The 24,151-nt window shown below is 40.2% G+C and overlaps 1 protein-coding gene and 1 long non-coding RNA gene across 3 annotated transcripts; one reads left to right on the forward strand and one right to left on the reverse strand.

The window, feature by feature from the left end:
* Nucleotides 1-1,533: 1,533 nt before the first annotated feature.
* Nucleotides 1,534-10,882, forward strand: cfi (complement factor I). The gene is made up of 17 exons (XM_028038712.1): nucleotides 1,534-1,690; nucleotides 2,868-3,052; nucleotides 3,571-3,724; nucleotides 3,822-3,885; nucleotides 3,971-4,130; nucleotides 4,196-4,389; nucleotides 5,120-5,221; nucleotides 5,291-5,413; nucleotides 5,682-5,717; nucleotides 5,820-5,840; nucleotides 7,287-7,429; nucleotides 8,105-8,208; nucleotides 9,051-9,155; nucleotides 9,233-9,408; nucleotides 10,289-10,390; nucleotides 10,461-10,609; nucleotides 10,675-10,882. Exons 1-17 carry the CDS (start codon nucleotides 1,631-1,633, stop codon nucleotides 10,741-10,743), a joined length of 1,947 nt encoding a protein of 648 aa, XP_027894513.1. The 5' UTR covers nucleotides 1,534-1,630; the 3' UTR covers nucleotides 10,744-10,882.
* A 582-nt stretch (nucleotides 10,883-11,464) lies between these two features.
* On the reverse strand, nucleotides 11,465-22,972 carry LOC114157669 (uncharacterized). Of its 2 annotated transcripts, XR_003598206.1 has the most exons (3): nucleotides 22,408-22,972; nucleotides 12,326-12,401; nucleotides 11,465-12,254 (listed from the first exon to the last, which is right to left on the reverse strand). It is a non-coding gene; the product is annotated as an uncharacterized LOC114157669 (long non-coding RNA). The 2 variants fall into 2 exon arrangements; XR_003598205.1 differs by lacking the exon at nucleotides 22,408-22,972 and having other exon boundaries at nucleotides 12,326-20,314.
* Nucleotides 22,973-24,151: the final 1,179 nt, after the last annotated feature.

Raw genomic sequence — 24,151 nt, forward strand, 5'->3', positions numbered from 1 at the left:
TTTAATTGTGATGAAAGATTCAGGACTTTAATAAACTAACTTTGTTATTCTGTCATAATTTGTTTTTTCTGACTTTATTCTGAGCTGTAAATGTGAAATTAAATTAAATCAGTTAATCCAAACACATTTTGACTCTTTTTTTTTTTAGTGTTTTTGTAATTTCATCTCATTTTCTGCACATTTTCTGATTTTTACACCTGAAACAATCTTTTATTCTGTAATTATGTATTTTCCTTCAGTCTGAAGAGTCAAAATGAGCCTCATTGGTTACAACTGTAGTGAAAATCATCATAGATAGATAAACTTTAGAAAAAGTAAAATAAAAAAACTCTTCAAATGTCTGAGTTTAATAAATCCTTCAGAAATATTCAGAATTGTGTCTCAAACTTTTGAAAACAAAAAGCATTTAATGCGTTCAGCTGCAGATGTTTGCTTTCGCTGAAGCGTCTCAGTGGTTTTGAAATTGTCTTTATTTATTCAGCGTTGGACGTTAACCTGTTTGTCAGGGTTAGGAAACGCTGCAGCTGCACACAAACATTTCAGACTTTTGATGCAAAATAAGCAACAAGGATGAAGAAAGTTAATGACGACGACTGAAGATGTTTCAGACTCATGTTGATGAAGCTTTACTGTCACTAAATATGTGAAGGAAAAACAGAAACATTTCAGGTTTTATTTGTGTTTTCAGAAGTTTTGACTCGAGAGCAAAAATCTTTTACTTTGAAGTCAAATTCATTTCTATAGAACATTTCAGCAACAAAACGTTTCAACTCTTTAATTAATTAATAAAAAACGTGGAAATTTTTAACAGTTTGAAAAGTTGAAAATGTGTTACAAAAAAACAAATACATTAATCTCAAATCTGATTTAAAATTTTTTTAAAAACTTGCCACTGAGTTTGAAAAATCAAAAATATGCTAGAAAAAAAATCCCAAATTTTTGAGATAAATCTTTTGATTTTTGAAACTCTATAAAAATCTGAAAGTTGAAAATTTGTGACTTTTCAAACTCACATTTTCTAGAAAAAACAAAGAAACTTCAATTTGAAAAATTTAACATTTTTGAACTTTTGAAATTCCAAAAAATTTCCGAAACTTTTTCTAGAAAATATTCAGAGATGAATTTCTGAGTTTTTGGCAGAAATGTTCTTTCTTTTTTCTGTCACAGTGACCCTGGTTCACTAACATTTAACTACTACAAATGATCCATTTCATGCAGTGAATATAAACCTCTGGTTGTTCCAAATTTGATCTAATAAATATGATTCTATTGTTAATTGTTTTCTAGGAGTTTCCATTAAGTCTTAATGAAGTTTCTGTGACATATTTAACACTTTTAGCCAAAACAGAAATCCACGTCATCGCGCCTGATTAGCATCCAGCTAACTGAAACTTCTCAAACTCCCGGATGAAATCATCGGACAGGTTTAAACGTTTGAGCAGAAAATATTTGTTCTCTGCTTACGGGAATCTGGGTTTCCCGGTCCCTCAGCCTGTCAGACGGATCAATCATGTGTTCACAGTGACGGGACAGGCTAATGATTGATGGTGACAACATGAGCCAGCAGAGGAAGCGTCAGATTTGAAGCCGAATCCGAACTGGAAGGATCTGCAGCTGGATCCTCGGAACCATGAGGATGAGACCAGACTCCTTCCTCCTGCTGTTTCTCCTCATCGCTGCCTCTCAGGCGGTGAGTTGGGCTGATTTATTCCCGTTCAGGTCAGACAGAATAACTCATAAAATTACCCAAACCATAACAGATGGGATGTTTTAGAAACTTCATGTCTCCAGAGATTATTTGCTAAGACAGGTGAGCCCAAAAACCTTCTACAGCTTCATTTGTCCTGAGTGCTAAATATTAATGATCAGCCTTTAAAATTTGATCAAATCTATAATTTTATGCCAGAAAACTTTGATACAGTGAATTGTGTATGTATTCACATTGTTTTGTCACATTAAAACCAAAAACCTGATTTATTGTGTTTGAATTTTTTTGTTATAACCAACATAAAGTTGTGCATAAATGTGGAAAGGAATAAAAATAGACTGAACGTCCTGAGCATACAGCTCTGGCTGTATGTTTAGGGTTGTTGAGTTGCTGGGAGGTGAACTTTGACCCCAACCTCAGGTCCTCTGCAGACTCAGAGGTTTAATTGCCGGTTTTGTCCTTTAATAAACCCATTAATTCCTGTAAGTGCAGCACAAAGCCACCGTGTTTCACTGATTGGTTCAAAGCAGTGGTAAACACACTGATGCTAATACGCTAATGCACTAAGAGCGGAGCCAATTTTCTGTTAGCATGTTATCGTCTTTGCTAACTTTGAAAATGTTTAGCTCACTTAAATGACTTTTCCAGAAAAAATGTAAAGAGTTGATTTACTTGGCTGTTTTCTAGACTTTCAGTGGATTAAAGTTCGACATCAGTCTTGATGTTTTTATCGAATGGTAAGGAAGGAATCTGCTGCAGACCAACGTTTTTTAAAAGCCTTAACGTTTAAACTCTTCAGTTTTTAGTTAAAAAACAACCAACACAAAATCAGTCGACCAAATGGAAAAGAAATCACCAATTTAAATTATCTGGACTTTTTGTTTTTCAGTTCTGTAAACTGTGTTTGAATGGTTTGTTATCTAACTACTGATTAACTACTTATTTTTACACAATAAAAAAAAAAAAACTGCTCCAGATTCAATATTTTTCACAACTTAAGAATATTTATTTAGTTTGTCAGAATATCAATTAAATGTTGCTAATAATGCAACTAAGATGCTTTTAAAAATAATCAAATATTATCTGCATAATGCTTAACATTTAGCTTCTGTGCTAAGCTACTGGGATGTGTTGGTTTGTGAATCTGTCTTATCTGTAGAGTAATCCAGCAGACTCAGAGCAGCCAAAGGCCACAGAGCAGCGACCCGAACAGGTCCGACAGAAACCGAAGCCTCCAAAACCAAAACCAAAACCAACTCCAGTGGTCACAACGCCCGCCCCAAAAACCACCAAAGCACCCGACACGGACGAGTTCTTGGGTCCACAAGAATGTCTGGACAAAAAGTAAGTTAGAAAGTTACCAAATGTTTCTGTAACCTACCAGCGATGATCTCGATCGATACTTCATCTGGGTTTATCAGAATAAAACTGCGTTGACTGGCTAACCAACGCTTTGCTAAGTGGGAAATGTTTTGCTAAGTACAGTAGCACTTTTTCTGTGCAATTAGCACACTGAGCTTCTACAGTAATGAGTTTAAAACCGATTTAAACTCATTTCTGATCACAGATTTATCAAAAAACTGGAAAACTGGAACCAGGAATGAAAGATTTGTTCATAGGCGATATAACATGTTTTACTGACACATGATTGGTTTTAGCGCTTTAGCATTAGCTTTTGCTAAATACCATGTTGTTATAGTGCTTAGCATTAGCGGGACTAATGTTCATATAGTGCTTTAGGGTTAGCACAGCTAACCTTTTAGCTAGCAGTGCCCACCGCTGGGAATGGCTAACAGACTGTTCAGCCAGAGAAATGTTTGCTAGCAGTCTCAGGTTGCTAACAGGAAGCTGGTGTTCCTCAGGCCGACTCGAGCGTCGTGTGGCCTGGTGTTTTGCCCTCCATGGCAGCGGTGCGTTGAAGGTCAGTGTACCTGCAAACTTCCCTACCTGTGTCCCACTGAAGGGGTGGAACCGGTCTGTGGGCAGAACCACAGGACCTTCACATCCTACTGTCAGGTAAAACCAGACAGACCGTTCTTCACGACTCGTTTGAAGACTCGATAAGAGACTCAATGAGACTCTTTGCTTTAAGAAATGCTGATTTGTTTCCCAGGCGATGGCTGCCTCATGCCGGACCAAGAAGCCCGTAATGTCCCACTTTGGAAAAGTCTGCACAGGTTCTGTTCCACAGATACATTTACAGCCTTACCTCGGTTTGTTTTCATTTTTATAAATGATATTTTCTGTATTTTGTGACTACAGCGAACATTACCAAGTTCCAGAGCTTCCTGGACAAAGACACAGGGCTGGTCAGGATCGTCCTTCCTAACGCCACCGGAGAAGGAGAGAACTTACTGGTGTGCCATCAGGACTGGGACATGGCAGCTGCTAATGTGGCCTGCAGGGAGCACAAACAAGAATAGTGAGGAGATTTATTACATTTACATCCATGAAGGCACAACAAGCTAACTAAACAATCATTTATAGTTACAGAGGTGCAGCGTCTGCAGACTCTGTGGACTACAACTCCCTGACGCCCAACACAACTCTCCCCAGCCACTGTGTCAGCGTCCACTGCCAGGGCTACGAATTGTCTCTGGCTGAGTGTGAAATCTACGACAAGATGGCGGCTGACGGCCGGATGGTGGCCGCAGCGACCTGCTATAAGGAAACATCTGAAGGTCAGTCTCAGAACATGCTGAGGTCGTGAAGACTCAGAAAACACCTGGAAGCTGCTTTATAGAACGGTTTCTGAAAGAAACGCCTTGCCGCGCTCGTTAAGGAGACAGAATGAGAACTTTTCTTGTCCGTTGGTTTCCAACGTTAGTAGAAACAATTTGGTCACTTCTTCCTCTACAGGAGTTAACCTGTCGTTCAACTCAGAGTTTAACTTGTATTGCTATAAACAACAGTAATCTTAAAATGCTGTAAACTCGCCCCACAACATGGAAGTCCTCCAGTCCACCAGGGGGAGTCTGGAGTCGGTAATATTACCTGCATAAATGTTCTGCTGCACTATAACATTGTAAAAGACCAAGTTTGAAACATATTTTCTTTTCTCTTTTCATTTTCTTTTCTTTTTTACTTAAAACGTGGCTCCATTTTATTTGGTGGCCGACTCCCCCTGGTGGTCTGGAGGACTTCCATTCTGTGGAGCAAATTTGCAGCATTTTTCTTTTGTATTTTGAAGTTTGCTGTGTTTTTGAGGAATGTCTTCCACGTTGGTGTTGCTGGTGAAATCTTTAGGCAGACGTTGTTCAGAGTCTTTAAGGTTCCCACATATTTTATCTGAAGTCCTGAAAAAAGACATGGAAAACAATCAAATCTGGTCAAATTATTCATAATATTCAGGTGAAGGTTTGATGCGATGTAACCGCCTCCATCTCCTGTCCATTTGCGTTTCTACTGCAGAATGCGACTTCACCTGTGCAAACCGGAAATGCATTGTCCGCAACCAGACATGCGACGGAGTGGACGACTGCGGCGACCGCAGCGATGAGATGTGCTGCAGAAGTAAAAACCAAACACGCAGATTAAAAGACAAACATGTTGAGGTTTTCCCTGAGCGACGTTGTTTGTCAGGCTGCAGGAACGGAGCTTTCCGCTGCGCGTCCGGCGTCTGTTTGCACAGAAAGGCGGTCGGCGACAAACTGATCGACTGCCTGGACGGAGCCGACGAATCTCAGAAACGAGTGAAAGCTTTCGGTAAGAACTGGTTCAAAGAGCTGGGTCTACTTTTCATTTGACAAAGTTTGAAACTCTGATCCAAAAGTTTAATTTAAACTTGTTTTGTTGTGAAGTTCAGGCAAACTTTAAACAGTTGAAGATTTTAGCATACAGCCTTAAATCAAGGTTTGAAGATAAATGGATAATCACATTAAAACAAGCATTTATCAATCAATCAGACTCTGGAAGGTCAGAGAGTTTGACCAGGTCTGAGCTGGACGTCTAAATGTTTCTCTGTTTCCTGCAGCGTCACATAAATTGAACTCAGCACCAAAACCCTCAGGTACCAACTGTGTTTATAGATATTTATTCAGTTTTCAGGAAATCTGGATGGTTTTTTTAAATGGTAGAAAATCTTATTTCATGTCTTCTGCTCTTATTTCAGAGTACATCTCCCGTAAAAACGGTAGGTTTTTACAGCTGGTTCTTCCACTGCAGGCAGGAAACTTTATCCCTGCTTTGAGTAAAAAACCAGAGGATGCAACAAAAGGTTTACTAAACAGTTAAATCATAAATAAATCTCCAGTATTTTCTTTTTCATCATGTTGTACAGCTGATTTTTGCAGATCAAATATTTTAACATGAATTTTGAACATTGAATTTCTGTGATGAGCGTTCAGCCTGACCCACGGCTCGGTCAGCCTGACCCACGGCTCGGTCAGCCGTTTCCTTTTCACTGAAACACCAAAAACATTAAAACACTCAACAGTGTTACAGCTGAGATACATTATTAATGTAGATAAATCCCATAATCAGTTTTATAATCTGTCAAAAACACATTTAAAACACAAATTATTTCTGTTTCCATTCATTTTACCAACCCGGTAAAATGATTGAAAATCAATATTTTGTCAGGAATATGAATTAAAGAAATGAATCTGCATCATTTTATAATTTATATTTAACAAATATTAACATAAATAATCATAAACATATTTTACAGACTGATTAATAGAGAGAGGAAAATAAAAAGGAATAAAACTCTGATTTTCTGTGAGTCTCTGTCCGTGGTCCTGATTCTGATTTTTCATTTCTCTGAAGTTTCCCTTCAAGCTCTTCATCTGGTTTTAGCTTTATTTATATTATTTTACACACTTTTCTGTCTTCTGTGTTCAGAAAATTAGTACAAATATTTTAAAAATCCTAAAAAGGCCAAAAGAAAATTTATTTTGTGGCAATTTAAGATTTTTATCTCACCTTAAAGTCGAGTTTAATTTTCAAAATGAGTTTTTGTGAAGTTTTAAATAGAAATGGATCAGAAAGAGTTCATTTCACTGTGAGTTTGATAAAAAATTAAGTACACCCTCTAAAGCTAAACAGTTAGCGGGAGCTAATGCTAAAGCGCTAACTTTATACCTGCTCTCTAAACACTACAATCCTCAATTACCAAATTAACTTTGCATGTTCTATGAAACATTACACATAGTATTTATCTTTATATTTTGTTTTGTGTTTTATTTTGTTCCTCTTTTGTTTCTTGTTTGAAATAAAAGTTATTGGGGAAAAACAGCCAGAATTTCAGCATCAGCAGAATGTCACCGATTTTAAAAGTAACTAAAGTTACGATTCATTTAGAGACGGTTTGTAGTAAAAACTGAGATTTTTCTGTTATTAAAAGTAAAACTCCAGCTGCAGATTCTACCATTTCCATTCTCAGAAGTAGCGCCATCTACTGGAACAACTTGGTACCTGTTCATAAATAATAAGCCCAACTTCAGCTTCTGCTGTTGCAGCTGAACAATAATCCAACCATCCGACCTGCAGACCAGCAGCTGAAACATGTTGTGTGTTTGTTTGTTTGTTTGTGTGTTTGTTTGTTTGTTTGTTTGTTTGTTTGTTTGTTTGTTTCCAGAAACCAGAGCCAGCAGGAAACATCTGGAGGCCCAGCTGTTCTGTGGGATTCCCAACAAGGACTTGGTGGACGACACGGAACCGGAGATCCGAGGAAGAACGAGCCGGAGGAAGAGGGTGGTGGGAGGAATCCCGGCCAATCCGGTCAGTCACAGTCTGGGTTGCCAGATCGAGACAAGCAACAAGCACAACTGGCAACCCGCTTGTAAACAGGACAAATTTATACAGAAAGAAAAGATACAACTGAAATTAAATAGTCAAATATAAAGTATTTATATCCACAGATTTATTTTAAAGAACTAATGATGAGGAAAGTTATTTAATAATTACAACAGTAAAAAAAATGGAACTTTATTAATTTTTACATGTTTGTTTGTTTTCCATTATCTGTGAAACTCTGATTAAGATTTTAATTCTCAGGATTTTAATGAAGATTTTTTACATGGGCAACATTTTTTCATACACAAATAAGCAACAAAAAATCCCAACCTGCAACTTTATAAAAAAACAAGCCCAGAGTTGCTTATAATCAGCAGACCTGGCAACCCAGTTCCAGTTACAATCACTGCAGGTTTGAACAGTTAAAACCTCGTTTGTTTTAGCTGCAGAGGAAACATTGTCGGGTGTTTTTCCTTCTATAAACAGTTACTGAGCAACAATATTCATTCATTAATAATCACTCAATTTTGTTTCAATGCTGCTGTATTTCTGTCACCTGACATGAGAGTTTTCTAGATTATTCATGGCGCCTTTACTCTGAAGAGTTTCCCAGTCATGATTGAAGGTAACCTGATGATTCTTCTTCCTGCTGGGCTGCAGACTCAGATCCAGTGGCAGGTGGCGATAGAGGAGAACCGCAGGATCGACTGTGGAGGAGCGTACATCGGCGGCTGCTGGGTCCTCACCGCCGCTCACTGCGTCAGGTACGACCCAGAAGTACCAGAACATATCGTTAAAATACAGTAGCATTGAATGTAACCCAGCTGCAGTCAAACTCTCATTCATTTGGCTCAGACACTGAGGAAAAACAAAACAGCTGAGGCTGATTATTGTAGCTAAACCTGCAGGAGAATCGCTTTGACAGAGCAGTTTTTTATTTCACTGCAGTCTTTTTTTTTTTCCTTAAAATGACAGTGAAAGTAAAAAACACCTGAACAACTTTATGCTCACAAACAAGCAGCTCCTGTTGGGACACAAACAGGAGCTGCTTGTTTTTTGTACTTGGTTTCCTAACAGCGGAAAAGGTGGAGAACTCAAAACTTTACTTCAGTAAGAGTAACAAGATATTTTTACTCAAGTAAAAGTAAAAAGGTATTTGGTAAAAATTTACTCAAGTACTGAGTAACTGATCAAATGATCAATCACTTAATATTTGAAAAGTACATCATCAAAACAAAGTTAAGTGGAAATTTTGGTATTTTAAGGAGCAAAATGTCAATAATTTGTATAAGTAAAAAAAAAAAAAAAAAATCAGTCAAAATAAAATGTTTCTAAATGAGTTTATTTCAATAAAAAACTTCAGAAACAGAAACTGCAGCTGGTGAGTTTCTGGTTCAAACATTTTTGTTTTTCATTCAGTGGGAAGAAAATCCAGACATTTTACTCAAGTAAGAGTAAAAATACTTCATAATAAAGTTATTCAAGTAAAAGTAAGAAGTACAGCGTAGTAAAAATACTCTTAAAAGTATAATTTTTTTCACAACAGTTTGTGAAGTAACTGTAACTGAGTAAAGTAACTAGTTACTGTCCCACATTCCTTCAACAGGCCGAATCCTTCGGCGTACAGAGTGAAATTTTCTCTCTGGAAGAAATTTCGGCCTCAGGGAACGACGGACATTGTTCCTGTGGCGGACATCCGCATCCACCCGAAGTACGAACCCACCTGATCGCTAATTATTGATTATAAATCAGTCACACAGGAAGCTAAGACTCCCTCTCTTCCTGCAGCTACGTGCCGTCGACGTACGAGAACGACATCGCGCTGCTGCAGCTGGAGAAGCTCCCGTTCACGAAGAAATGCCTGGAGGACAACCCGGCCATCCGGGCCGTCTGCGTCCCCTGGACCACCCAGCTGTTCCCGCCCAACCACACCTGCAGCATCTCCGGGTGGGGGCGGACCGCAGGTACTGAAAACACCTGAACCGTTTCCGATTATCACACCTGCTCTGGTTAGCCAGAACTAAACCTGTTGGTTCATTTCAGAAACACTCAGGAAGTCAGAACCACCAGAACATTTTCTGGATGATAAAATATGAAATGTTTTTAGGTAAAGGGTGAGAGGCGTTGATTGGTTCTCTCTTCCTACCAGCTGGTGGCAGCACTGCCCCATTGAGTGGTTTGCTAACATAAAACAGAAGTAGAAGATGAAGAGGAACCAATCAATAGATATTATCAGTTTAATGTTTTCTAACCTTATTGGGCCTGAATGTGAATCTGGATTTACGTCTTTAAGATGCAAATTATTCCAGAATTATTATAATTAAATGACTCTGAACTTCCAGGGACAAAAATAGTCGTTTGAATATCTGAGGATATTTTTTCAGAGATTTATTTTTGTCTGTAAATTATTTTTTATCAGATGAAAAGAGAGAAAATTGGGAAGATGAACCAGATAAAAATAAGTTTTTGTTTTAAATTTAATTTTTTTAAATCAATTTTTCCACTCATAGTTATGTGAATCAAAGGAGTTGAAGACATTTGTAACGATAATAACTTTAGGTTTATGTACAGCATTAAGCTTTATGTTGGAAGTGTTTGACAGAGGAAACTTTTACATGTTAATCCAGGATAATCTCAGACATAATCTGATTTTTAGATGTTTAGTGAACTTTTAGACCAAATCTACTCAGTTTTAGTTCATTTAGAAAACCAGCTGGTTGTTTCCTACCAGTAAATATCCATTTGGTTGTTGGGTGCAGTGAATTAATCCCTGTAATCCGGGCTGTATTTGGGTCCATGGGTCGTTTGTTTCCTGGTTTTCGTTAATCTGATGTTTCTGTGCAGACGGCCGGGCGGCCCAGGTGCTGCTCTGGGCCAACGTGTCGCTCATCTCCGGCTGCGAATCCTCCTACAAGCATCGCTTCAAACCGGGGATGATGTGCGCAGGTGAGTGATCCCGCGGCGACCGGTCCGAGCCGACGGGCCGACGGCCTGAACCCGGTCCGTCTGTGTGCAGGAGACCTGGAGGGACACGTGGACTCGTGTCAGGGCGACAGCGGCGGCCCGCTGGTCTGCGAGGACGAACTCGGGGTTTCCTACCTGTGGGGCATCGTCAGCTGGGGGGAGCGGTGTGGCCATCAGGGCTTCCCAGGGGTTTACACACAGGTGAAACTGGTTCTACCTCCAGTTGAAACATTAAAGACCCGGTTAACTGGTTCTCTTCTCGACAGGTCGCTCATTACTTTGAGTGGATCCGGCTTCACACCGGCTGGCCTGCAGTCACCAAATTTAACTCCTAAAGAAACCGACTACCTTCAACTCTTCACCTTTGCTCACCTTAATGTGATCTCAACTTTTACCTGGTAATAAAAACAGAAAACATTGTTCTGCTTTGCTGTTCAATAAAGTAAATAAATAAAGTCCTGAGACAAAAAAGTGGATTTTTACTGGCAACTTAAATCTTATTTCAGATTAATGAAACATTTCACGTTTTTCTTCTTCCATTCGAGTCGCTGCTGATTATAAAATCAGAGAAACAATCAGCCATTTTCTGGCTAAGTTCATGTTTTTTGGTGTCTGGAAAATGAGCCATTTATAAATCCTAAAATCCTGTTGATAGCATGTTTACTACTACTGACCTACTTTAAATTTACCTTTTACATCAAAGTTAGCTAAAATGCTAAGGGTGTTTGAAATCCTGTTGATAGCATGGGGGCTAGCGTTAGCATTTCTGTGACTCAAATGAGCGTCAGATTCATCTACATATGTTCACATCACACCCAACGCGGCGTCAGTGAGAAACTTCAGCTGAAAGTAACCAGAGACGTGTTCAGATGTGTTAGCGATGTGCTAACCCTGCGGTTACCACGGCAACATGAGCCACACAGTTAGGAAACATGAGTAAAACATGCAAGGTGTTATGTTTGTTACAGGCAGGAAGAAGATAAATCCAGTTACTGTGTTCCTGCAGTCAGTGTTGAAACATATTCACAACCTGATTAAAATTCTAGACACCACAGATAAACTGAAAACATGTTTTATTGGGATTTTATGACACAAATCAACACAATGTAGATTATAAATCTGGAGTAAAAATATACAAATAGTCGCAGTGGAAGAAGGTTCAACGTTTCTACAGAGGAGCTGAAAACTAAAGCATGTAGTGAATGAATGACTTTGTTTTGGTCGAACTTATAAAATCTCAGTAAAAGACAGAAGTTTATGACTGCGACATAAAAACATGTTAAAGCTCAATTTGCTGGTCTCTGTAGCAGCAACTCAGATTTGAACTGAACTCTAAACAGTAAAAATGAAGCTAAAAACTAAAAACTATTATTATTCTCACTGATTCATTAGGAAGTTTCTTACACAGGAAGATAAATTCACACACATGCATTATGTTGCCTCCAGCTGCAGAGTTGTGAACACAAATCTTTACAGCTTGTGTAGTAATTTAGTTATAAAATGTTGTTGACCTACAGAGCAGCTTCAGCTGCTGTAAACATGGAGAGTTTCAATAAAACACAAACAGCTTTCCAGATGTTTACGACTAAAACGTAATTTTAATCAAAACTCCGCCTCATTGAAGGCTAAACTCACAGGGTAGACTCTGGGTCGCGCCCTTTGAAAGAATCTGACGCCGAATCTACAGAAAACTCTGGAAGCAAACATGATCAGAGGTTTAACCGGCTGCAGACAAAGAGCTGAGTTCTCCTTCCACATGCTGCAGGCGATCAGGAACCGGTTGGTTCAGCAGGAGGATGGTTCACTCTTACCTTGCTGCTGCAGCTGCAACATCCCAGGGAGTTGCCTGAGGAAAATGGAAACTGGTTTCACAAAGAGTCACAGGAGGAAGTCAGAGGAGATGAGAGAAAGTCTTACCTGGCTCTGGAATGGGGCAGGAATGTTCCTGACAGTCTGGAACGTCCTTCAGGCAAAGACAGGCGGGTTTCTGGGGCTGAGAGGAAGAAGGAAATACTATTAAGAAAGTTCTTACACAGTAGACTAACACAAAAATCAAGTTTTCCTTGGATAGCAAACAGATTTCCTCAGGGATAAAATGAGGAATAAGACTGTAAATGTCTGAACTAGAGCAAATGATTAATCGATCATTAATAATAAGCAATTAAATCTTCAGGAGAATGGCTTTTCTTCAAAATAGAACAATGAAGTCAGAGCCGTAATTTAAGTGTAACTAACTCCCAGTGTTTCCTGGGCTTTACTTGCCTCCCCGCCAGGCTTTACTGGCCTCCCCACCAGGCTGTATTTGCCTCCCCACCAGGCTTTACTGGCCTCCCCGCCAGGCTTTACTGGCCTCCCCGCCAGGCTTTACTGGCCTCCCCGCCAGGCTTTACTGGCCTCCCCGCCAGGCTTTACTGGCCTCCCCACCAGGCTGTATTTGCCTCCCACCAGGCTTTACTTGCCTCCCGCCAGGCTTTACTTGCCTCCCGCCAGGCTTTACTTGCCTCCGCTGAATTTCCCTATTTGTTTGGGTAGAAAACAATCTCACGCAGACAAACAGCCCCTGGTGGCGAGTCGGGTGTATTGCGCTGAATTGATCAATAGCTTTACAAATGTGTGATTGATTTGCAATGTGGACAGAGTGGACAGAGTGGACAGAGTGGACAGTGTCTCTTCTGCTCTGACTATTTTTGAAGGTACGGTGTTGAACAGGTGACTATCAGACTGACTGCAGAGTTTAGGAACCGGGAAACGCTCGCAGCAGAACTCACTGCTGACGCGACATTAGCACTCCTCATGGCAAAGTATACTGGCTCCGCCCACTTTGCTGGAATTTAAATTTTGTCAGGGGGCGGGGCTAATCTTTCAGCAGGGGGTTAATTACACTTTAAACCAAAACTAACAAAAAATATTTACATTTTGCATTTAAAATAAAAAAATTAACTCCTGCAGTTTTAGCTTCACTCAGTTCAAATTCAGTAAAAAGTAAAAATGTATTAAGCAACTTTTATTAATCAGTTAATCCAAAAACTAGTAACCAACAGCTGAACTTTCACATGTTAGAAGTATTTAGCTACAGATGTATTCTTTGCTACAAATTGTGAAATGTTCCCTGAAGGAATGATGTTACTGCATTTTACACAATAAAATCTTTATTTTCTTATTTAAAAGAGGAATTTTCTGAAACTGTTTCAGAAAAGGCGTAAGTGTTTGAATCTGCAGAATGTAGCTGTTTTATTCTTATCTGGTTACTGAAATACTCCGTAGCCGCAGTAAGTTGTGACTGAGTGCTGAGCAGGCGGGTCCAAGGGAACCGCTGCCTGGCTCAAAGGCTCAGGAACGTGACGGCAGAGACAAACCCAGTCAGGGTTTCTAGCAGCTGAAATAGTTTCTACTTCCTCTGTAAGTCTGAGCAGAGTCACTTCAACACTTTTTAATCCGATTATAAACCTTCTGAACTTCACTAACAGTCAAAGACAATTTAAAAACTTTGGTGTTAAAAGTGTTTTTATTTACACTGTCAGCGTAGCGGAGAATCCGTCGTTTCAGGATGTGAACATGGAGCCAAAATAAAAAGTAAATATTAATTGAGAACCTGTTTGCAGTGAACTGGACCAGCTGTTCCAGGTGTTTGGTTCTACTGCGTGAGATTCTGGCTGGTTTTCATGACCCACTGGACCCACCTGAAGGTTTTCAGCACATATTTGTGGTTGTTTGGTCCGACTGCTATCAGCTGGACTGGATGGCTTCAGTTCGGATCGTTTTACTCTGAAACTCTTCCAGCTCACTTCCAGGTGAAATGATGCTTCACATCTTCAGCTGGAATAATTCATAACTGATGATGAAGTGAAGCTCTGCTTACGGCTGGTCTGGATCCCAGACGGATCCTCTCTCCGGAGGGTTTAGTGCCGGTGGGATCAGGGGTCCGGTCCGCTCCAGAACCGGACCATCCTCTCCCAAACGGAGCGAGTCTCAGCTGCTGCTAACGAACAAAGACTCTTCCTCAGTTTTCAACAATGAGCTTCATCTTCATCTCTACTCCCCTGCTGGAGGATTTTAATCCGTCAGGATGGTCCCTCCTCCTCCTCCTCTTCCTCACTTGGCCAGTTGTTTTTATCTCTATAATCTTAACAAAGTCACAATCCCAAACTTTAAATGCGCCACCATCTGCCGCCACCTTTGACCCTCGGATATCCCACTGTATCTGTTAGTCGCGTTAAAATCCAAATGTAATCAGTGGTGATATAAATAGCAGCAGCCCTGCTGCCTGCAGGACTGCAGCCTCTGACCACAGCTGGAAATTTCCTCAATAATTTGTGATGAAGAGCCAACAGACGCGATGTGAAAGTGGCTTTTTATAAAGTTATTTAGCTTCTTTAGACACAACAAACCCGATCCTTTCTAATCCCACAGGAAACCCGACTATTTCAACGTTTTATCACGTCGGTGATTATGACGAAACAAACGCGGATCCTATGAAGATTTCTCCTCTTCCTCTCCTTGTTGCATTCACATCCACAGATTACTGATTGTTGGGATTATTCCCAGAATCCCCCTGTGCCTGCTGTCTGACGGGCTGGGAGCGCCGGGATCCGAAACTCGTTTTGATCGGATCAAAAATCCAAAGGAACCATCAAAACGGGCTTCGATTGGTTCATCTGTTCGGCTGTGTTGGTTGGTTAAAGGTTTTATCCTGCATGGTAGATTTTATGATGTTTATCAGAGTTTAAACCAACATATCATCTCATTTACAAACTCTTGATTCAAAAACTGAACTATGATGAATAATCTGAACACCTGATCATTTGCTTTAAGGAGAAATTATGGCACCACTGCAGAAACTAACATGAATACACTTATGCTGTATTTAGGTTCTTTAAGTTAGTTTTACATGTAAGAAGAGTTAATTATGCTGGAGAACTGGTCATAAAGCAAACACCTGGCCTTCGACATGATGGATCTGCAGCGATTCAAAGGTTTTAGCTGCTACTGTTTATCAGAGTTTGATTAATGTTTCCTATCACAACTCTGTAAAGAAACGGATGTGTTTGTCTCCAGGTTTTCCGTTGCAGTGCTGCCATCCACACCAGCAGCTGAAACGTACAAAAGCACCAAGGAAAATCACCATTAGCATTTCTTCTATTGAGCATAAAATCACGCAAATTGGAATTATGAAAATAAATTTGCTTAATGGTAACAAACCAATTTTAAGAAAACTCACGTTCTCCGATGAAACGCTACGATGAGGTAATTTTACAACCATTTGGGAGTTGGTGTATTTCGCAAAACAGCAATGGAAACATTTTTATCGTGTTATATGAGTTTGTATGCCAGTTTGTGAACAGCAAGAGCAACGCTCTTATTTGTAATTGTCTGTCTTTATACAATTCGCAGTCGTCTCCACTAAGGTTGGACGATTGGACAAATTTATGAATCATCGACGAAAGGCTGCATCCTTTGTAATTACCGTTAGTTATGGTAATTACAATGTTTAACAGAAGTCAAAAGATGCAGTTCCTGGAAAAAATGATGTTGTTTTTAAAGGCACACACAAAGCAAGCAAAGCTTTTATTTTCCAGAGTGGCTCCAAGTGCAGCAGTGATTTATTTAGTCAAACGTGGAGCAGAAAGCCGTTGAGAAAACATATTTAATCAAATAATAACCGTAGTGGTGACAAATGACAAATAAACTGGCTTTTCTCCTGCCAGTTAATCCTGCTGACTGCCTTTCCATTACCTGTTTTATGGTTTCAAATATAAAACTAGATCTTCAGGAAACGCCCAACGTTTGTCTCCACAACATCACACAATTATTCAATAGTTGAGTTTGTCATTCAAAAGAGTTGAATCCATCGCTCTTCTATAAAATCACTAACAATTCCCCAAAAACGCTGCATTTAAACACTGCCAGGAACAGACGGCTTCTCGTTTCGATGCTTCAACAAGACGCCAGCGTCTCTTCTGATGCTTGAACAAATCTCACGTTAGTCGTTACGTCTGTCTCAGCCATGACTTTTAAAGAATTACCACGTGATTTTAATTACATTTCTTATTTAATGGAGACACCTCAACTGTGAAATTGTGGAGAGGTTTTTAATGTCAAACGTTTTGTGCACATTTGTAACAGAAACACAGCAAATGTTACAAACCAGCAAAAATATCCTGATAAACTCGATAAAAACGCTTCAGGAGAGAAAACACTCATTAGAAAGTGTGTTTACAAGCTCAGCTGGTAATCCTTCAACTGAGGTTTATCTCTGAAAATTACCAGTCTGAACTACAACATACTTCTCTATCATATCAACTTTCTTCTAAAAAACAGAAGTATGAAAAACCAGTGGCTCTTTGCCTTGAATGGGGATAAAAGTGTAACAAAGGAAGGAAACAGAGTTAGACGTTTGTGGGTTTCAAGGACAGGAAAAAAACTTTATAACCTCCCTTTCTTGCAGTTTCAGAACACGAAAATCATAATTTTTAATAAAATTGAATCACATTGTGGTAACATTGGCATTATTTAGTCTGTAGATGCTGCCAGACGGAAAAAATAATCGCAGGGACCCCAGTTTGTACTGAAAACCTGCCAGTCCAGCAGACATCAGCTGACATTCCAGACATTTTCCTCCGGATAACGGTCTCCACATTTCACCTACTGAAAAATATACAAGCTCTAAATCATCCCGTCCGGGATACACAAGCCTTTTGTGCAGTTATGGTTCTTTTGCCTTACTTGACCATTGATAATAGCCATTTCTATGTGCTCTAGCTCTAGGTGTCTATCCAGACTCCAGAGGAGAGCAAACACCCAGCACATTGGCCTCAAGTCGATACCAGCCTCTGTTTTCAGTTTGGTACAAAAATAGATTATGAGAAGGAAAAAAACAAACCTCGATTCCCAGTTTAAACAGTAAACCTTCCAGTCCAGCAGTCAGCAGCCAGAATCCAAACTATTTAGGCTTTGATAATAAACATATTACGCACCCAACTGGGACGGAAGTCCGTGCTGTACGTAAAATAACACCAGAAATAAAGGATTCACTTTTAAACTACAAACAATTATACATCTTAGAGGGGGAAAAGTTTTCTCAATCTGCTAAGCAACAGTTTCAAGTGCACAACCCTCAAAACCACAACTCTACGTCGGATATTTACTCAAAAATGAAAGACACAGATATTAATCTTGAGAAATCCCCACATTTTGCTCTGTTGAAATCGTTTACATACATAAAACAGCTGCGATTTACATGAAACGACTTCTAAATTCATGTAACAGATATCCATTTTAAATGGATGATCATAAAGTATAATATCATAAAATTATATTCAGAGAAGTTCTGGAAAAGGAAACGAGTTTAATTCTACCAGTTGTAAAGCAAATAGATGGAAGGAGAAGCGTTTCAAATACTGCTTTTGGCTTGAAAGCTGTCAGGGAAGAAAAACTCAAATTAAAGTAATCTAACCTGAAATTGTAACAGTAAAAACTTTCCATGCAGCATTTTGGACATTTGATGCTATAATTTGTTTGGTCTTTTTTTCGAGATCATGTTTTTATTTTGAAATTACAGAGGAAAAACCTATATAGAAGTAAAAAGGATGGATCCGAGCACACGGCCCTGTTGAACTCCATCAGACTGATTCTCTTCACATACACAGATTTTATTTTCTTTCCATAATTATTGGTTCCATCTGAACAGTAAAAACTCTCTGACAAAGAGTTCACGGAGGAATTTAAAGGTCAGAGAAACAACCCGACTATCAGGACTGAACCGAACTTCCGCCTATTTGTTCTGCATTTTAAAAGCTAATCAGTTGCAGGGACATTAGATACGTGCGTCTACGACTTGTTTACTGGCAGCTGCGCCACCACAGAAGTCAACAGGAAACCAGCGGGGTTTCTGCACTTCCTGTGGAAATGCAATGTACTCTACGCTCCCTGAGTTCTGTACTGTAACCCTCCTCTGGTGTGTAACCATCAGACGCAAGAATAAGACGCCTCTTTCATAGTCGCTGTTTGTTGCCTCCTGGGTTTGACTCAAACTTAACATAAATAGACGACGTGGGTTTGTTCCAGTTCAGACAACCATCTGACCGCCTTGACAGACAGAAACAGAGGGAATGACGGTAGATCTGCCACAACTTTGGCAAAAATACCAAAAACATGAAAAACATGCCATCTGTGCCCTACAGTGTTGGTGATAAACTCAAATCCACAGTGGGACGAAACTGCCTTGATATGTATTGATAAAATAAAGATTTGTTTAAACTTGGTGACGCCCAAAAAGACATTTTGTCCACAATTTCTCTTCCAAACATCGCTGAGCTTTGCTTTCTATCAGCAAACGCCTGTTTTAATTTGCTCAGTTTAGTGTTGCAGGCGCTAAATCTAACACTGATTTTAGACTTGTGCATCATAAAATAAACTTTAATCCACCAAAGTTTACTATTGTTGCTGTGAGGAGCGGCCATATTGAAACGCCATCCCACCAAGTACGACGATCTCATCACAGATTGAAAATGTTGGTTGAGATGTTGTTGATGTAAATCCATGAGCAAAGCTGGCTGCAAGATGCTAACAACAGTTTCCAGAAACCCAATAATGTCACCATGGACCTACAACAACGTCTTGCAACTGTGGATGCAAAAATGTATCCACTGTTTAAAAACGAATCAACAAGTTTGACCTTCATAAAAAGTTTTAAACTAGAAAACCTTTGTTCTTCAAGAAACACACAAACAGACAAAGACTTCTGGAGTTATGAGTCTAAATCTGAATTATCTGGCACCAGGACAGAGGCATTCCAGGTAAAGAACTTCAGACCAGCTGTGGTTGGAGGTGGAAGAGCCAGGGTTTGGAAATGTAGCGTTGGATCCGGACCTGACCAGCTTTCCATCACAGAATCCACCATAACCCAAAAACATTAACGCTGAAGCAGAACTGGACCTAGAAACACGACAATGGCTCAAAACGCAGCAGTACATCCACCAAGGACGGAGCGAAAACTAAGTAAAGAAAGTCATTGAGATCCTGCGGGCTGAAAAAGCAGAACAGTCCTCAGAAATCTCACACCTGAAAGTGAGAAGTGGGGCCAGCTTTCCTCACACATGTAAGAGGACTTGACAACAAACATCCGTTTCCTGTTCCTGTTTGAGCGGTTTCAGGAAACCCTATGCCTCTTCTCCCCGGCCTTGGAATCCAGCTGCTGTGTCAACGGCGGCAGCGCCGCGTCCGTCTCCGCTGAGACTGAGGTGTGTTTGGGCTGCTCACAGGAGGGCGTTGTCTCTAAATCAACACAGACTCTTTGTGTGATCCTGGTTGCTGCCTCTGACTCACTGCTGGCACAGAGCTAACAGTTGGACAAAGTGTGTGTGAGTGTGTGTGTGTATTCTTGTTTGTGTTGCCTGTTCAGAACCTTTAGCAGTACATTCACTAACCTTCTGCAGACCGGTGAGCCCGAAGGCCTGGTAATGTTGCAGCAAACTTTACTTTTCCAGGGTTAGTGGTTTGGATTAAGAAAAGGATTAAACTGCTAATAAATGCACTTAAAATGAATTGAAATCAATAGAGTCCAAATATGGGTAGAAATATAAACTTTAGTGTTTACAAATACTTTTTAATCTACTTTAAATAATTGAGCATACTGTTTGGAATATGTGTGATTGAACTGTCCATCCATCCATCCATCCCTTTTCTTCCTCTTATCCGGGTTGGGTCGGGGTAGCAGCTTCAGAAGGGAGGCCCAGTCTTCCCTCCCCAGCCTCTTGTTCCAGATCCTCCCTGTGAATCCCAAGTCGTTTCCAGGCCAGCAGAGGAACATCGTCCCTCCAGCGTGTCCCGGTTTTCCCCTCCTCCCGGTGGGACCTGAACTCCTCACCAGGGAGGCGTCCAGGAGGCATCCTGACCAGATGCCCCTCAACTGGCTCCTCTCGATGTGAAGGAGCAGCAGCTCTACTCTGAGTCCTTCCATGATGACTGAGCTTCTCTCTCTAAGGGAGAGCCCAGCCACCCTACGGAGAAAACCCATTTCGGTCGCTTGTATCCGCGATCTCATTCTTTCGGTCATGACCCAAAGCTCATGACCAAAGATGAGGGTGGGAACGTAGATTGACCGGTAAATCAAGAGCTTCACTTTTTGGCTCAGCTCTCTCTTCACCACGACGGATCGGTACAGCGCCCGCTTGATGGCAGACGCTGCGCCAATCCGCCTGTCGATCTCCCGCTCCCTTCTTCCCTCATTCGTGAAAAAGATGAACACTGAAATTATTTTTAAGTGCTTTCAGAGTATATTTGCTGTGAATTAGTGTTATAGAAATAAACTAAATTGAATTGAACATGTTGGACAATGTCTTCCTTCAGCCCAAAGGAAACCCGACGTAAATAATTATTTCATTGAGGCTTCAACAGATTTCACAAAAACTCATTTAGCTCAATGTATCGTGATCAAGTTCTGCAGTATTCCTGCAGACACGAATGCCTTGGATCATTTAAGTTTTCTTTTCTCCGGTATCTTTATGGTGAATGTTGTCGTAAGGATTTACGCCTGTTAGCTTCAAAAGGTCTAATTATTCTCATGCTGCTAAAAATCAATTTGCAAGAATCCTCTTTAATTCTCTTGCAACATTTACAGTCAAAGTTATGAATCTTCTCCATTTTACATTTTCTCCAAATGTTCAGCGGTGATATTAATTAGCCATGTGTTCCTGTCAAACAAAAGCATGTGACTAGCCTAACGAAGCTATTAACCTAAACGTTGTACTTTGTGTTAGATGTAAAAACTCATAATTACTTCAACAATGTTATATTTTTCAGCTATGGAGGTCACTATTTTTTCAGATGCATCCCAGGCTGATGGATGGACTCAAGGCGATAAACAAACGTTCAGACATTAAGGACATTTAGACTAACGAGGTCAGCCCACAAAACATCTGGACTGAGGAAAACTGCCTCAAAATGAACTATTACACAGCAAATACATCTTGAAACAAATAAACATGATTTGCTTGTAAGCTAAAGTTTTCTATGTTAGCTAGAACTAACGCCATTGGCAGGAACTAACACCATTAGCAGAAGCTAGCGCAAAATCACAACAGTGGATGTTTAAAGTGAGTGAAGAATCTTTTAGTTTTTTAGCATCATTCTAATATAATTGAGAAAATGTTTTGATCCTAAAGCTAACCATAAACATTTCAGGTTAGCATTTCCAAGCAGCACCTGTTTCGTCATCCGTTTGGTTCTCCTCGTTTTCATTTGTTCTTGTCATTTATACATTGATTTCTATCTCAACACGCTTTGGTTCAAATTGAAAAGTGTGAACGCTACAGAATGTGCAAAAATTATTGTTCTGGATGGACTAAGCTAGCGCCTTAGCACATAGCATATGCTATCTACCCAGGATGCATTGCAGCGCAAACAGCATGGCAACAATATAACAAAATGAAAATCAGGAAGCCTTTTTTGCCTTATTGTACTTAATTTGCAATATATGTTTCTCAAATAAAACATATTGTTACAACTAATGAGGGATTCCTTTAAAAAGAGGCGGCAGAAGCAAAGGAAGTGGATCAGCTGTGCTTACCAACAACTGATGGTGTCATTCTTGACATGTTACTGTGGAACATGGCCTCTGCTGTTAGCCTGTCATGAGACGGTCATACAGCAACAGTCTTCAGAGGCTTTTTCTAATTCATTGGAACACTGACTGCTACCACACCGTTTTTTCAAGGCTTATCACATTTCATTTCCCTCAGTGATGAATAGAATATTTTTTAATTTGAATAAACCAGAAACACATTAAAAAATATACAAGGAATAAGTTTTTAATGTCAAAACAAGATGATCTTGAAGGAACACAGACCGACTGTCTGTGAGCCAGAAGAGGTTAAAGTCTAATAATGATGTGAGAAAGAGTCGCTGTGACAAACAGCAGTAACAGTTACAGAGCAGCAAACCGCAAACTGACACCAAACAGCGCAAAATAAACCTCAAGTAAAAATAAAAGCGGGACTCACGTAACATTCAGAGGCAGCGCTGCGCTCCGGTCTTCACACCCGGGCAGAGCGCTTCCTGCGGCGGACAGGCCGCGGCGGACAGCGGGCCGCCGCGGCTGGAGCTGCCGCTCCGACGTCACGGAAGCGCCGTTACATTTCCTCACGCCGCCGCTTCCGCGCTCCGTCTTCTCCGGTTCGGGTTTCGGCTCCAGAACACAGTTACGAAATGTCGACCGGGCCGGAAAAAAACGGAAGTCGGTGAATGAATTCGTGCCGTTGGAGCCTCGGTTGGTTCCTCACTCCGCGGTTCCGCTGAGCCGCGCGTTGCCAGATCTCAACAGAAAAACAAGCAACCAACTCGATGAAAACAAGCCCAAAAAGCCCAGCAGCAGCGAGCCGCTTATAACCTGTATAAAACCACACATCTAATGTAAAATAAAAAATAATTTAAAAAGGTATAACTAACAGCCAAATGTCCAGTTTAAATATCCACTATTTTATACAATTAATCAGAGGAGACCGATGATAATTATAAATAACCTTTATATTAAGTTATTTGTTTGTTTGCATTCCTTCTAGGCGCTTATCGCCTTTACTGCGTTTTATCTGATTTATGTATAATTAACTTCCGGTTTTAGGTTTAATGCTTTTATTTTTGAAAAGACTATTCTATTTCCGGTTTTGTATTATTGCTTAACGAAAACACCAGAGTCGGGAGTTGATAAAAATGTATGTTTACTTTGTAAATGATTATGTTTTCAATATGGAGCAATTAAATTAAATTACAAAAGCAAATAGTAACACAGTGATTTGGAAAAGTAACTTTAATCTGATTACTGGATTTGTACAGTTGGATTACTTGTTCCTGAAAACACTGGTCCCATTAGAGCAACGCGGACGTCACACAGTCACTGACAGCCATGTTGGTAGGCAGGTAACTTACCTACAATATAAGTACATGATTATTACCTGGTCACAGTTTTTGAGAACGCCACTCACCTGGTGAAATGAAGATAAACATCAGTGATATTCACTGCTGAACTAGTGAATTAGCTTCGCTAATGTAGCTTTTATCTGCAGGGCGGACATGTTGCTGCTACATGAACTTCCTCTGCCAGTCACCAGTTGAAGGGTTTGTGCGTCAATAAACCTTCAAATTTAAAGTTTATTCAAGGGATTTTTTTATTCTCATACCTTTTCACAGTTTCTCACTTGAGGTACAAAATTTGGACTGAAAATTTCTTTGTGAATTTGTTCTTGCATTATTAAGCCATTATATTAGATGGTTATCGTTTATCGCAGTAACTTCTGGGACAATTTATCATCATCGAAAAAGAGCCCTGCTGGGAGGGCGTGACATCACACCGATGACGTCACACACAGCCTGATGATGTCATCAGTGACGTCTCTTGATGACACAGCCTCTGTCTGAGTCTCCATTTCGCTGGGGACCTGGAAGTTGTCTGACCTGCGTTACATTTTGCTCTGACACTTTTGGCTTTAAGTTGCGAGGAAAAACCTGAAAATGTACAAAGTTGAGAAGCAGAAAGCAGGAGCTGCTTTTTACAACGCTGAGAAAGTACGCAAGAAGAACAACAAGGCGATCAACAAGCTGTTGAAAATCAACTCAAATCTGGAGAACGCCTCGGATAGCAGAAGCCGCTATCAAAATCGGAAGAGACTGGAGAAAGATGAGAGGGCGTTTTTCAAAGAATGCGAGAAGCGGCTCTACAAGCTGAACCTGGAGTTTGACATCTGGGCTGAC

The sequence above is a fragment of the Xiphophorus couchianus genome, chromosome 14 (assembly GCF_001444195.1).
Source record: "Xiphophorus couchianus chromosome 14, X_couchianus-1.0, whole genome shotgun sequence".
NCBI classification, from domain to species: domain Eukaryota; kingdom Metazoa; phylum Chordata; class Actinopteri; order Cyprinodontiformes; family Poeciliidae; genus Xiphophorus; species Xiphophorus couchianus.

Bases quoted from the DNA above. Each gene is read 5' to 3' on its own strand.
- cfi (XM_028038712.1), top strand. From the start codon at position 1,631: ATGAGGATGAGACCAGACTCCTTCCTCCTGCTGTTTCTCCTCATCGCT. The intron at 1,691-2,867 runs GTGAGTTGGGCT...TCTTATCTGTAG, and splicing joins TCATCGCTGCCTCTCAGGCG to AGTAATCCAGCAGACTCAGA. The intron at 3,725-3,821 runs GTAAAACCAGAC...TTTGTTTCCCAG, and splicing joins CCTTCACATCCTACTGTCAG to GCGATGGCTGCCTCATGCCG.